The sequence below is a fragment of the Aspergillus homomorphus genome (genome assembly GCF_003184865.1).
Source record: "Aspergillus homomorphus CBS 101889 unplaced genomic scaffold BO97scaffold_75, whole genome shotgun sequence".
NCBI lineage: Eukaryota > Fungi > Ascomycota > Eurotiomycetes > Eurotiales > Aspergillaceae > Aspergillus > Aspergillus homomorphus.
This window is the reverse complement of record NW_020291961.1, coordinates 76,900-88,397: the sequence shown is the minus strand read 5'-3', so window position 1 is coordinate 88,397 and position 11,498 is coordinate 76,900. Positions and strand designations below refer to the sequence as shown.

At 49.7% G+C, this 11,498-nt stretch overlaps 5 protein-coding genes across 5 annotated transcripts; 2 read left to right on the top strand and 3 right to left on the bottom strand.

The window, feature by feature from the left end:
- Nucleotides 1-556: 556 nt before the first annotated feature.
- On the top strand, nt 557-2,214 carry BO97DRAFT_357320 (putative hydrolase, alpha/beta fold family; the record flags this gene model as incomplete). The annotated part of the gene is made up of 6 exons (XM_025692200.1): nt 557-1,264; nt 1,320-1,480; nt 1,538-1,618; nt 1,673-1,796; nt 1,848-1,976; nt 2,029-2,214. The coding sequence occupies 6 exons, from the start codon at nt 557-559 to the stop codon at nt 2,212-2,214; spliced, it is 1,389 nt and encodes a 462-aa protein (XP_025546238.1).
- Nucleotides 2,215-2,291: 77 nt separating this feature from the next.
- Nucleotides 2,292-3,326, bottom strand: loc1. Its single transcript, XM_025693158.1, has 3 exons — nt 2,817-3,326; nt 2,599-2,748; nt 2,292-2,528 (listed from the first exon to the last, which is right to left on the bottom strand). The coding sequence occupies exons 1-3, from the start codon at nt 3,105-3,107 to the stop codon at nt 2,403-2,405; spliced, it is 567 nt and encodes a 188-aa protein (XP_025546237.1). The 5' UTR covers nt 3,108-3,326; the 3' UTR covers nt 2,292-2,402.
- A 125-nt stretch (nt 3,327-3,451) lies between these two features.
- On the top strand, nt 3,452-4,593 carry BO97DRAFT_409270 (putative NADH-ubiquinone oxidoreductase B14 subunit). The gene is made up of 4 exons (XM_025696024.1): nt 3,452-3,576; nt 3,725-3,786; nt 3,972-4,118; nt 4,298-4,593. Exons 1-4 carry the CDS (start codon nt 3,534-3,536, stop codon nt 4,415-4,417), a joined length of 372 nt encoding a protein of 123 aa, XP_025546236.1. The 5' UTR covers nt 3,452-3,533; the 3' UTR covers nt 4,418-4,593.
- Nucleotides 4,594-4,953: 360 nt separating this feature from the next.
- BO97DRAFT_379265 (DNA-directed RNA polymerase core subunit RPC19) lies at nt 4,954-6,087 on the bottom strand. Its single transcript, XM_025693157.1, has 5 exons — nt 5,895-6,087; nt 5,648-5,823; nt 5,479-5,570; nt 5,273-5,349; nt 4,954-5,150 (listed from the first exon to the last, which is right to left on the bottom strand). The coding sequence occupies exons 2-5, from the start codon at nt 5,762-5,764 to the stop codon at nt 5,017-5,019; spliced, it is 420 nt and encodes a 139-aa protein (XP_025546235.1). The 5' UTR covers nt 5,765-5,823; nt 5,895-6,087; the 3' UTR covers nt 4,954-5,016.
- Nucleotides 6,088-8,951: 2,864 nt separating this feature from the next.
- Nucleotides 8,952-9,871, bottom strand: BO97DRAFT_409268 (uncharacterized protein). The gene has a single exon (XM_025696023.1). It carries the CDS (start codon nt 9,504-9,506, stop codon nt 9,282-9,284), a length of 225 nt encoding a protein of 74 aa, XP_025546234.1. The 5' UTR covers nt 9,507-9,871; the 3' UTR covers nt 8,952-9,281.
- Between the last annotated feature and the right edge of the window lie 1,627 nt (nt 9,872-11,498).

The window sequence follows — 11,498 nt, the reverse complement described above, 5'->3', positions numbered from 1 at the left end:
AAAGGAGATGTGAGGGATGCGATTGAGAGAGAGGAGCCGATGGTGTTGGGTGGGGGGATTGGATTTCTGGTCCAAATGACGTCTTTCTGCATTTCCTCATGATCTCTGACTGACTAACTGTTTAGGTGGGTGAGTCAGCAGCCGGACTGACAGATCGACACGATAAGAAGTCATCGATAAGATCATGGCAGGTGATTAGTGATATTGCCCCTTTCGGCAATGAAGCCGAGGCTCATCTTGAAGAAGAAATTCATGTGGCATGCAAAGTCTACTTCCTCACTCGGAGACAGGGTGTGCCAATCCAAAATATACAAGATTTACGCTTGCAAGCAATCAAGTTCGTCTTGTCGTTTCAAGCATCTGAACAAGTGCTTAGAGCAATCTTTGAGGCTTTGGTAACCGAACAACTTTTTTTCCCATTGGTTTACAATTCACTTTTCGCATTCCGCATGTTTCTCGAGCTCTAGCCCCCTCCGTCATGCCCTCTGTTGATATTTCTCCAATTAGCGTTCTCAGCACCTTATCTATACCACTTCTTCTCTCGGGCCTGCTAGCAATGGGCTTGTTTTCCTGGGCTCGTCCGCGTGGTCGGGTCTCCTTCTACAGCGCCAATGACAACAACCTCCTGTTGACCCGCAAGAATAGCAAGTCTGGTGCCAAGGAACAGGTGACACTGGCAGATCTCTGTCGTACAGCCACCCCTGAGACCTGTGACCTCAATCCATTCCTCTTCAATGGTCATCTACAGACTGCCTGGACCGCAGTAAAGTATGATAGTGTTCCGGTGCACTACAAAAGATGGATGTTCGAGGCGGACAACCAGTTGTTTGATGGGCATTTCGCGGTCGATTTCGTCGTAGATCCCTACCAACCATCCAAGGATGATCAGACGTCTGATCCTGAGCGGAAGTATACCTTGCCAGACGGCCTTCCCGAGCGGACCTCATTCTTCACCGAAGACGAATTTGCGGCACTTCCATCGGACGATACAAAGCCCATGTTGGTGGTCCTTCACGGCCTGAGCGGCGGATCACATGAGGTGTATCTGCGCCATGTGGTTGCGCCTATGATTCAGGATAAATCTTGGGAAGCGTGTGTCATCAATTCTCGAGGCTGCTCGCAAACCAAGATCACTACCAATATACTCTACAATGCCCGCGCCACGTGGGATGTCCGCCAGGCTGTCAAATGGCTACGGAAGACATTTCCGAATCGACCCCTTTTCGGAATCGGCTTCTCCTTAGGTGCAAATATCCTTACCAACGTGAGTCTCTTAGTACGTGCTTCCCCTAGGCCAGCAACTGATAGATTTATTATAGTATTTGGGCGAGGAGGGCGACGCCTGTCAATTGAAAGCAGCGGTGCTTTGCGCTAGCCCCTGGAACCTGGAGGTCAGCTCGGAATACCTGAAGAGCAGCTGGCTTGGCCTTCAGGTATACAGCAAAGTGATGGGATCGAGCATGAAGAAACTCTTCGAGCAGTATGTGATGAGAATCTGAATTTGTCTGGCGACTATCACACTAATTATGGATGTCAGACACGTGGAATCCGTCGCCTTGAACCCCCTGGTCAATGTTGACGAAATCAGAAATGTCACTTATCTGCACGAGTTTGACCGGTAATGGACCGCCCTACCGCAGCTGTACTTCGACCGCTGACTTGACACCTTTAGAGCGCTGCAATGCCCCGCATGGGGTTACCCCACTGAAGGTGCTTACTACCGTGATGCTTCTTCCATCGACTCCATGCTTGGAATTAAGATTCCTTTCTTCGTTATCCAGGCCGAAGATGACCCGGTATGGTGTACCCTGCCCACGGAACTGCTACATGTGCTAACAGCCAAGTAGATTGCTTGTGTTAAAGCCTTGCCATTCGGAGAGATCGCCAGAACTCCGTATGGTGTCATGGCGACTACCTCCTGGGGAGGACACCTCGGCTGGTTCGAGTACGGAGGTGACAGGTGGTTTGTCAAACCGGTATGTTGCTTGCTGGCTTATGCTGTACCAGTTATTGACTACGACTATTCAGGTATCAAATTTCCTGAATCTGATGGCTAAGGAGGTGGATCACACCACCCCTGGCAAGGTTGAGCACCCCGATCGCCTGCCACCTTACATTGCTCGACCTACACAAGACGGCGATAAGATGCCCAAACCACTTTTCGGTCCTGTGCGGCGCAAGTTGGATATCAAGATTGTACCGTCGTCACCGTAAATCGCATTATGTGCGATTACTTCTCAACCAAGCCGACTTGCGGTGATGCATACATTGATAGGAGAGTTGCTCATCATGAGAGTCATGCATGCAATTGTTTTGGCAGGATATAGACCGATGAAACGCCAGAGACCCGTCTAGATACATAGACCTGATATAGACAGCATTACTTTTATACAAAATAAAATTCAAGCAAATGAAACGCTCTTTCTCTTCCCCTTGGGTTTGAATGACTTGTCGGGTACAGAGTCTCCAGTATCGGCTTTGGAGCCGCCCTTGTGCTTCTTATTGCGAATCGACTGTTTTACCTCTTCCTATTTCCCGCATGCATGTCAGCGACTTCTCCCGCACACACATACTCAGCATGAATGCAAGAATACGTACCAGCTTGTTCTTCTTCTGCGCCTGCCTGGCCTCAGCCTCCTTCCTCTTCGCCTCGCGGATTTCCTCCAACTGACGTGCCTTAATCAACTTGGACTCGATCTGACCCTCCCGGTCGGCGTTAACCATCGCAAGGATCGTCATCATTCCCTCCTGTAAGGCGATAATCAATCAGCGAAATAGTCCAACCATTGAGAACCCATAATTAGGTGGATCCATACCGCATCATCCACAAAAGTTTTGCCCTTCTTCTTGCCCTTAGGCTTGACCACACCGACAGGTGTGATCATGTTCAACTGAGGCAGGTCCAACTCCTTCTCGGTGTATTCCCTCTTCTTCGTCTTCTTCAGCAGGCTGGATTCCGTGCGCGCTTTCGACTTGACTTCCTTCGGCGGGGGGCGCTTGACGTTCTTCTTGCTCACTTTCGTGGCGGACGAGAGGGGCTTGCTCTTTGCGTCGCCCTTGGACGAGGAAGGGCCCTTGCCCTTGGACGAGGACTTAGTCGGGGCCATATCGTGGATCTCGTTCTTAAAACGCCGGGCTCTTGATCGTGTGTATGGTGTTTAAAAATTCAAATCGCGGGCGAGGGGAACTGCAAGTCGAAACAGAGACGATAGACACAAATCTGAGTGACTCTAAACTCCAAAGCACAAATGGAAATATTTTTCGAAAGAATTCAACTCGATTCAAACAAAAAGTAAATCAGAAACAATCAAGAACCACAAACCCCCCTCCCCAAGCTTTGCGCCTCCGAGAAAAGAAATTTTTTGAATCAGGCAGGCGGTGAGGTGGTAACGACCGCAACCTCGACCCCGTCGGATCTCCTCCCATCCCGTCAACGCTAACTCAAAGGCGTCCCGACCAGAGAACCAGAGAAACTCCCACCCCTCGAAGCTCACCAAAGGCCCCTCTCAATCGCCTCAATTGCAGCTGTCAAGATGACCATCAACCCGACCTTCCTCGCCCAGCGCACCCGCTCCTGTACGTGAATCTCATCTTGGGGCAAGGACACACCACCACCACCGCCTCCATCCCCCTCCCGTCGTCCACCGGTTGTCCGGCGCCTTTAGAAATTGCCGCGACGTCAATGGCCGGAACCCACGAGCTGACTTTCGAAACCCTTATATAGCTGCCAACCTGGCCGAAGCGAAGCGTCGTGTCATTCGGTCGTACAGAGAATGGCTTAGAGCGGTTAGTGGACTCTCTGGGATATATTTGTGATGTTCAATGGCTCGTTGTGTTTCCCTTGTCACCTCGCTGGAGATCAGCAGCTCTCCAACGGGGTGCCGAGCGGGCAACAGACTGGGGAGAAAAAACCATCATTGCGATGACCCAAAGACCAAACAACCAAGCTGACATGGTATGATTACTCTTAGTCCCCCGAGATCCAGACCATGTACTCTCTGGACATGCCCGTCTCCGCCATCCGGACGAAGATCCGCCAGGAGTTCGAGAAGCACCGCTACGTCAGCCAGTTGAATGTGATTGATGTGCTTTTGTACCAGAGCCACGCCGAATTCCAGGTGAGTTGACAAACCTGTCGCGTGGTGGGGTTCCGTTGAGGCATGATGGGATATCTGAATTGATTCGATCTGGGAAACTCAATTGCTCATCAATCCATGCGATATGCTCCCCATCGTCCCGGCACATATCGCATCGCATATACCAACAATAGACTACTAACCCGACTACCCTTTCACAGGAAACCCTCAACTACTGGAAGCAGCTGTCGCACGTGCTGAAGTACTTCCGGCCGGAGGAGGATCCCGGTGCTCGTCTCCCCCCCAACTTCATCTCCGGCTTTTTGGAAGGCCGCAATTGATTTATGGCCCTTTTTCTTCTTCGAGTTATCCGCAGCATTGAGAATTTCTTTTCTTCGAGTTATGAACGGTCGTGGGCTAGGCCCGTTAAATGGCCGACCCGGGTGGAGGGTGTGAGTGTGCACTCATGTAAATATGGTATTGTTGTTAGATCAGGCAATGGACTTGTGCATTACGAGGGACTGTAGATTGTTGTGGGGTTGTAAGCGTGATGATTGCTTTGGGTGGTGTATGTAACTATCAAGGCCAGTATAGTAGACCGCGACTCGAGCTACTATGCATCGCAAAGCGGCGCATGTTAGACTTGCGCGAGAAAGACAACCCAAGAGTAGCCAGACCTATTCCCCAGTGACTACCCGTTGCAAACGGAGAAGCCCAGTCCGCATTGGTAGTCCATCACCCCAATTCCCAACCAAATACTACCTCTCATACCAGGAAAAAGCACGGCTTCATGCACGCAGAAGCTCAACCACATGGACCTCAACCATATAGGCAGCCGAATGAGAATAACATAATCAAACTTTTCTCTAGATACAACGCCAAGAAAAACCAACACACGAAGAAAATTTACCCCCAGACAAACAGAAAATACAAAAAAAGCCTATGACTCCATGCGATCCGCCTTGGACGCATTGAAACCATCCCGGGCAACGGTGAACTTATCCGTGACGACATCACACAAATCCATCAGGGTATCCAGACCCTTCTCCAGGGCTTCCACAGCGGTCGTCGTATCTAAAATGTGAACTGTTAGATTTCCTGTACCTCAATACACATCCCCAGGGAAACGTGGAAGTTCCACGCGCTCCCTCCCTCACTCCGCTCCACCAAAATGTTTCTTCCAGGGACAAACGTACCATAAGTCTGAATTCTCAGGTTCATCTTCGTCTCCGAAGGGTGAGGGATAGTGTAACCGCAGAACTCAACTTGGGGACTTTTATAATTGCAATGTTAGCCACAAAAGGAACTCTCCAACTCCCGTCCTTCCCTCTACTCCGCGACTTCCCCGCATATCACTATTTCAAACCGAAGGCGGGGGGAGGGGGGGAAGGGTCAATCTCACTTCTTCATGATCGCGTATCGTAGCGCGTTACCCAGGGTATGACCCTCTCCATCGAACTGGAACGATGCGGCGGTTTCGGTGGCTCCGGGTAACTTTCAGACGGTTAGAAACTTGGGGGGGGGGAGCCTTTTTTTTATCTTATCAAGGCCGGGGCAGAAGATGGACGTACAACGACGACGCGCTTATCTTCCAATTCGAGGACATCCTCTTCCTGTTGTTCGTACTGTTGCTCCGGGGCGGCGTCCATCATGGACTGGTCGTTCTCTTGGTCGACGGAGGCGGGCATTTTGGGGAGTTGGGGTTATGCGGCCTAGGTTTGCGATTGCGCCGAGGGGCGGGTTCAGGCTGTGGGATTGTTAGCTCTTGAAGGGTAAGAAAGAAGCAGGGCTTCGAATGTGTAGGTCTGTCGTACGTACCTCTTGCTATCGAAGGTGAAGCGGGGTATATAACAGGAAGTTATGCGAGCGCGCGCGAGGCTGTAGGGGTTTTGTTCCGGGTGACGAGGTATTACGACACTGCACTGAGGGCGAACAGTCGAGGCGAACAGTCAGAGACGATTGGATCTTGTAGGATGGTTTCACTCTTTTTTTTTCCCCTTTGCGATAGCTATCGTCCGTGACGGAGAGAGAGAAAAATGCAAAAAACGGTTTATCGGTGGTTGACCGCCTTCCGTGTGGATGGGCTCTACTTTCACCGCCTTCTGTGTTGGTTACCGTAGGATCGTTGGATTGCAGGTGGAATGTATAGGTCCATAGTGTGCCATGTTTAATTGCCATGCTGAGGGAGCTTGTTGAAGTTTCTTGAGTGGAGGTTGTTGTTCCCTCGTGCTTTAACCTGGGTGCCATAGCATAGCGGCTTGCAGCTCTTCCCTATCAGACCTGACCGCCGTGTCCCCCTGCAGTGATACCAAGATAATGGGACGAGTGACCAACTGCGTGACAAGGCCACTTAATCGGTTCTGCTTGAAGTGCACTACATCTGCGAGTATTGCATAGACTACTGTCTCTTCCGCTGCGTGGCGCTTGTCTATCCTGCCTTGAAACCCATGTCAAGAGATAATCCGCCCTGTGGACTTACTTTGGCTCAAACATGCTCCAATACGTCAAGATGAAGCAGAATGCAGTCTACGGTGTATAGAGCATCATAACACCAAGGCCTAGAAGCGATAATTAGAACTAGCCACTCGCATATCCCTGGCAAATCACTCTCGCCATAACAGCGAGTACATATAGTCTAACCCACCACCAAGCCACAAGAACTCAACCGTTCGAAATTGAATGGGATACTATTCTTGACAGCCGTTAATTGGGATCGACCAGGAACCATCTCGCTTGACTCAGACCACCGTGCCCACTGTCCACATGGGAAGGGTTAATATTAGCAACAGGACCGTGCAGACGGCCGACGTTGGGACTAGATCGGCGAGGCGTAAATGAGGACGCAGAGTCTGATATCGATGATTTTCAAATCGCACCAGAACAGTGATATCTGGTAGCGAAATAATGAAAGCAGCCAGATTTTCCGCCAAGCTGAACTGTCCGGGAAATGAACTTGAAGTCGTTTATAGGCGTCGTCCCATTTCAGGAATGAGAAGCATTGCTGCAGGACAACCGGCTCGGTACCGCCTTGGCGACGGTTTCAGTTTTTCAAGCATGTTTAAGAGAGCTGTACCGTGCTCTGGCTATAAAAAGTATAATTCCCAGACAGTGTATGAACTTATTAGTTAATAAACTCGCCATTCCGGAATGTTGGTGCCGAGACTGATCTGATTCGGTGACATTGGCTCAACAGCCGAGTGATGGTTCAATTGGGTTGGTTATGTTTTAGGATCCGACGACGCCGTTCAACATCCATCCTTACGCTGTGTTGAAGCATCAGTCTGAAGATAGCCATGCAGGTGGTCATTCCACGGGACGCCAAAGCTAGTATCAGTAACGATAAGTTAGGTTCTTTTCCCTGGGACGGGCGAGAATGAGCGGACCCGTAAACTAGTGGTTCATCGACCTGATTTGCATTTGGCAAGGAAGACACGTGGGGCCCGCCCCCGATTAATTTGTGTTGGCCAGGAACATGAACCGACGGATATGCTGTGATGATTCTGGTCGAAGTCATTTAACCAACCGATGATGATGAATGGAGGCATGTCTAGAGCCTGACTCTAATTATATGACCTAATTGTACTCTACCTGGAGTCGACATCCACACTCATCTGCCAAAAGGTACACGCTCACAGGTGCAACTACCAACTGCTGAAGCCGCCAGAAGTGGCCCCATCCTTTCCCTCTTCCTCCCCGTGCATCGGAAATGAGGGGTGGAGCAATAATCAATATGTGCTACACCATCTCCGGGAGCATGATACGCTCCGCCGGATGATTTCAGGCAGCATCAGTTGCACCATTGCCGGCACCAATGATTCGGTATCTTCAGATGGAGGGGAGGGGTTGGTCCTTGTGAGCTGTACTCTCTTCATCATTTCTATTCATCCGTCGAAAGAAACCAATCCCTCCGAGGACCTCAGGAACACAGACTGCTCGATTCTCGAGCCTCACGGTCTGTTGTGTTTCAGGCTTGGGGGATCAGTGATGCCCATCCTATGAACTGCAGGTATCTCTCTACCTGTTCCATCGTCACTAGTCGGGTAGGTTCATGTACTGGACAACCCCGAGAATCGTCCCGCGAGTTGTGTTTGTCCCCCGAGCCCGGCTGCAACGGTAACAAGGATTGATCGATTCATTTGCAGTAGTTCTTATAGTTTGCTGCATGTCTAACATTGATGCATGGTCCTACCAGTAAGAGGGAAACTTTCTCCCACAGGCTGTAGTGGCCTACTTACCAGTCGGCCAGGCTGATGTTTGCTCCATATCCGCAGGGCCTACCCAGGGATCTCGGTGTGAGGGAGAGGGAACAAACCTCAATCCAGCAATCTCAAGACAACAGACCTGACAAGTAGCAATGATGTCTGGACTCACTCTCGATCCTATACCAATCTCGCTTCGAACCAGATCCCTAAGGAAAAGCCCGTACTGAGTAGTATAAAGATGGAATAGTGTCGACAAGCAGAACCACTCAGATGACCCAATTAATCTAAATTTTGATTGCGGCGTCTCCTTCGAGCTGCTGCGCTACCTGAGTGAGAGAATAGTCTATTGTCGCAGGAAGCGAGCTAATCGTAGTGACAGGAATGCATCTGGCCCGTGTGTCCTGGACCTTTCCTCAGTCCAAGACAAACCCGAGGTCTCGCTTGATAGTACGAGCTTGAGATAGTGTGCGCTTAGCCGAATGTAAAGGGCTAGGCAGGTGTTCGGTAATGGGTGAATTTTGATCTAAATAACAGCTCCATCCTTCCAACGTCAATATGAATTGCGTTGCAGCCGAGCAAGGGAAAAGAAAACAAAACAAGTAAAAGTCGTTCTAGTATTTGTGAATCGCAAGGCAGCGACTAGGGGCGCAAAGGGCTTAATCTACAGTAGCTGATCCCGTGCATTTACACTTAGTAGTCTTCCCTCCCTGTTTTAATTTTCCCTTGAATCACGAGGTTTGGGTGCTGGCGGCCGGAAACATGGTGGGTATGTCTACTACGTGTAAAGCAACGTATACACAACATCTGAGTCAGGGTTGCCCTACGCAATGACACGAATCCGAATCCTCCTACATATTTTCGTGTCTGTCCAGATGGTCATCCAGCAGTGGTCGATTGACACTTTGACCCGCCTCGGGCATGCCACGCTGTGACAAGGACAAGAGCCGATCGCGGGATGATCGATCGATGCACCGTGGGAAAGGGCTGGCGTTCACAAGGAACCCTAGGCACCCTTTCCCCCTTGTTCATTCGTGCAGTTCCATCGGGTTGGAGAAAGTGAACGTGGGGAAATGTGAGATGTCAAATTCGGGTAAATTGCCTGGGTTGATAAGAACCCTTCATCCATCTTGCTGCTGCTGCTGTTTCTGTGGCTGCTGCTAGAAGACCGGCACGATCTAAACCAGAAATGAGAGGAGAGGAGGCTGAGGGAAGGGGGGCCATGATCCATTTTCCATCTGACAGAAAGTGGACTCGGGAGGAGTTTGTGGTGGGTGTTGGGGCCAGGGGATTATAACTCACTAACTCACTAACTCACTATTGTTTCCACCAGTTTGGCGCCAGTGGGTTCCGGCGATGGTGAGGGAGGCTGGCGTCGCAGGTGGTCTGGGTTTGCCACCAGGGGGTGTGGACTGTGGACTGTGGAGGGGGGAGGCAATTACAACTAGGTCATGGTTCGTGGACTTTTGAGGTTCGTTTCATTCGACTGATTCCAGTTGATCTTGTGTGGTCGAGACAAAGAACCTTTCTGCATGCGAGGGTTGGTGGTGGTGGTGTGTGGTGGTGTTCATGATGGTCCAGAGATGATGTCCTTTGACATATCTGGGACGAAGCAGCATAGCCGACTGCTGAATGCTGGGGTTTTCAGCTGCTCTTCATCAGCTTATCAGCAGTTCTTGTTCGTTCATGGCCAGGCCGGAAGCCGGATGGGGGTCGCACTGGGACGGATGGAGCCTGCCTTAGTGTGTTAAGTGTGTTATTAGTCTGTTAGTGTTGTGGAAGTCCGCGGCGTTAGTCAGCGTTTCGCTGCCAGTGATCCCATCTCATCCATGATCTTATTCTTCATCCCTAGGTATACTTGGTAAGTACTGTACACTAGAGTACCTACCAGGTATCTCTTATCTCTTTTTCTACTCTTCTAGTTGACAACTGAATCCAGATTTCCTCAAGAAGAATCTCGAGTGAGAGAGAAAATGGGAGGGAGCAATGAGCGCTAAGCAAGAATGATAACCTCCTCCAAGCAACAAGTGACTCCCGCCAATTGTCACAAGCGTGTCACATCTTCGGCGACAAGCCCTGGGCGGAAACAAACCATGTCTCAGCTGGTGCCAATCAGATGAATTTCTCTCCACTTGGTCTGAGCATTCAGGAGGGATTATTAGGAATCATCCCAGTTCATCAATGGTTACTTGCTTCACTGCTCACTTACCTCTCTGGATGCCTCCCAGCCGGGGGGTTTTTTTTGGTGTTCTGTTCCCTATCCTGATCGCCAAGTCATGAACGAGGCGCCAGGTAGATAGTTTATACTCTCTATGTAATGACCATATTGAGGACTTTAAAGTCAGGCCTCCCTACCCTACCCTTTGTATGCAAAAGAAGATCTTCAAACTACATCTGAATCAGGTTCTACTTTCCCCCACATCCATTTGAGGCCTCGTCGCTCCATTTTCAGCCCAATTCCCACTCCCTCGTTTGATGATGCTGATGCTGATTGGAATTATTCCCTTTGTACTTTAGTCTCACTTTGACTTTTTTTTCTTTCCCCCTTCGTCGAATTCATTTGAATCATTTTCTTTCTTTTTTCCTTTTTTCCTTTTTTTTTTCTGATTGATATTTCTTCTTTAATTTGGACCCAGCTGCAAGCTGTGATTGATTGAGACGGGCTGAATTGTACCTTTCTGAGGAGTAGTTCTTTCTGCCACCGTCTCATCGAGATTGAATCGACCCTGTTTTTCTTTTCCTGCTCTTTCTTCTCCCCTCCTCCCAAAGTCAAATATACGTCCTTATTAATTAGTGCCACTCCATACATACAATAATTTCTCGGCTTGCTTGCTGCTGTCTCTCGTTTTGGGTTCTCTCTTTTTTCTTAGTTCTTCTTCCTCTTTCCTCTTTCCTCTTGCCTCTTCTTTTACTTCCTTTTTCATTAAGCCTGATTTCTTACAATTACCGTGATAGTACTCTATTCGAGCCAACAGTTCACGCATTGGGGGCCAGACCTGCTGCGATTCTCTGACCGACCTCTAACCGTTGTCACACTGCCGCCAGCGCAGCTTTAGTTAACCGCTCTCTCCCAAACTGTCTGACCACTCAATCCCTCCTCTTCCTACTCTTCTCACCCACACCCATCACCCATCACCCATTATCACCTTACTATTCTTTTCTTCCTTTCGAGCGCGTTGGGTTAGGGTACCACATTTGTCGTTGGCTTTCTTTTCTTTTCCTC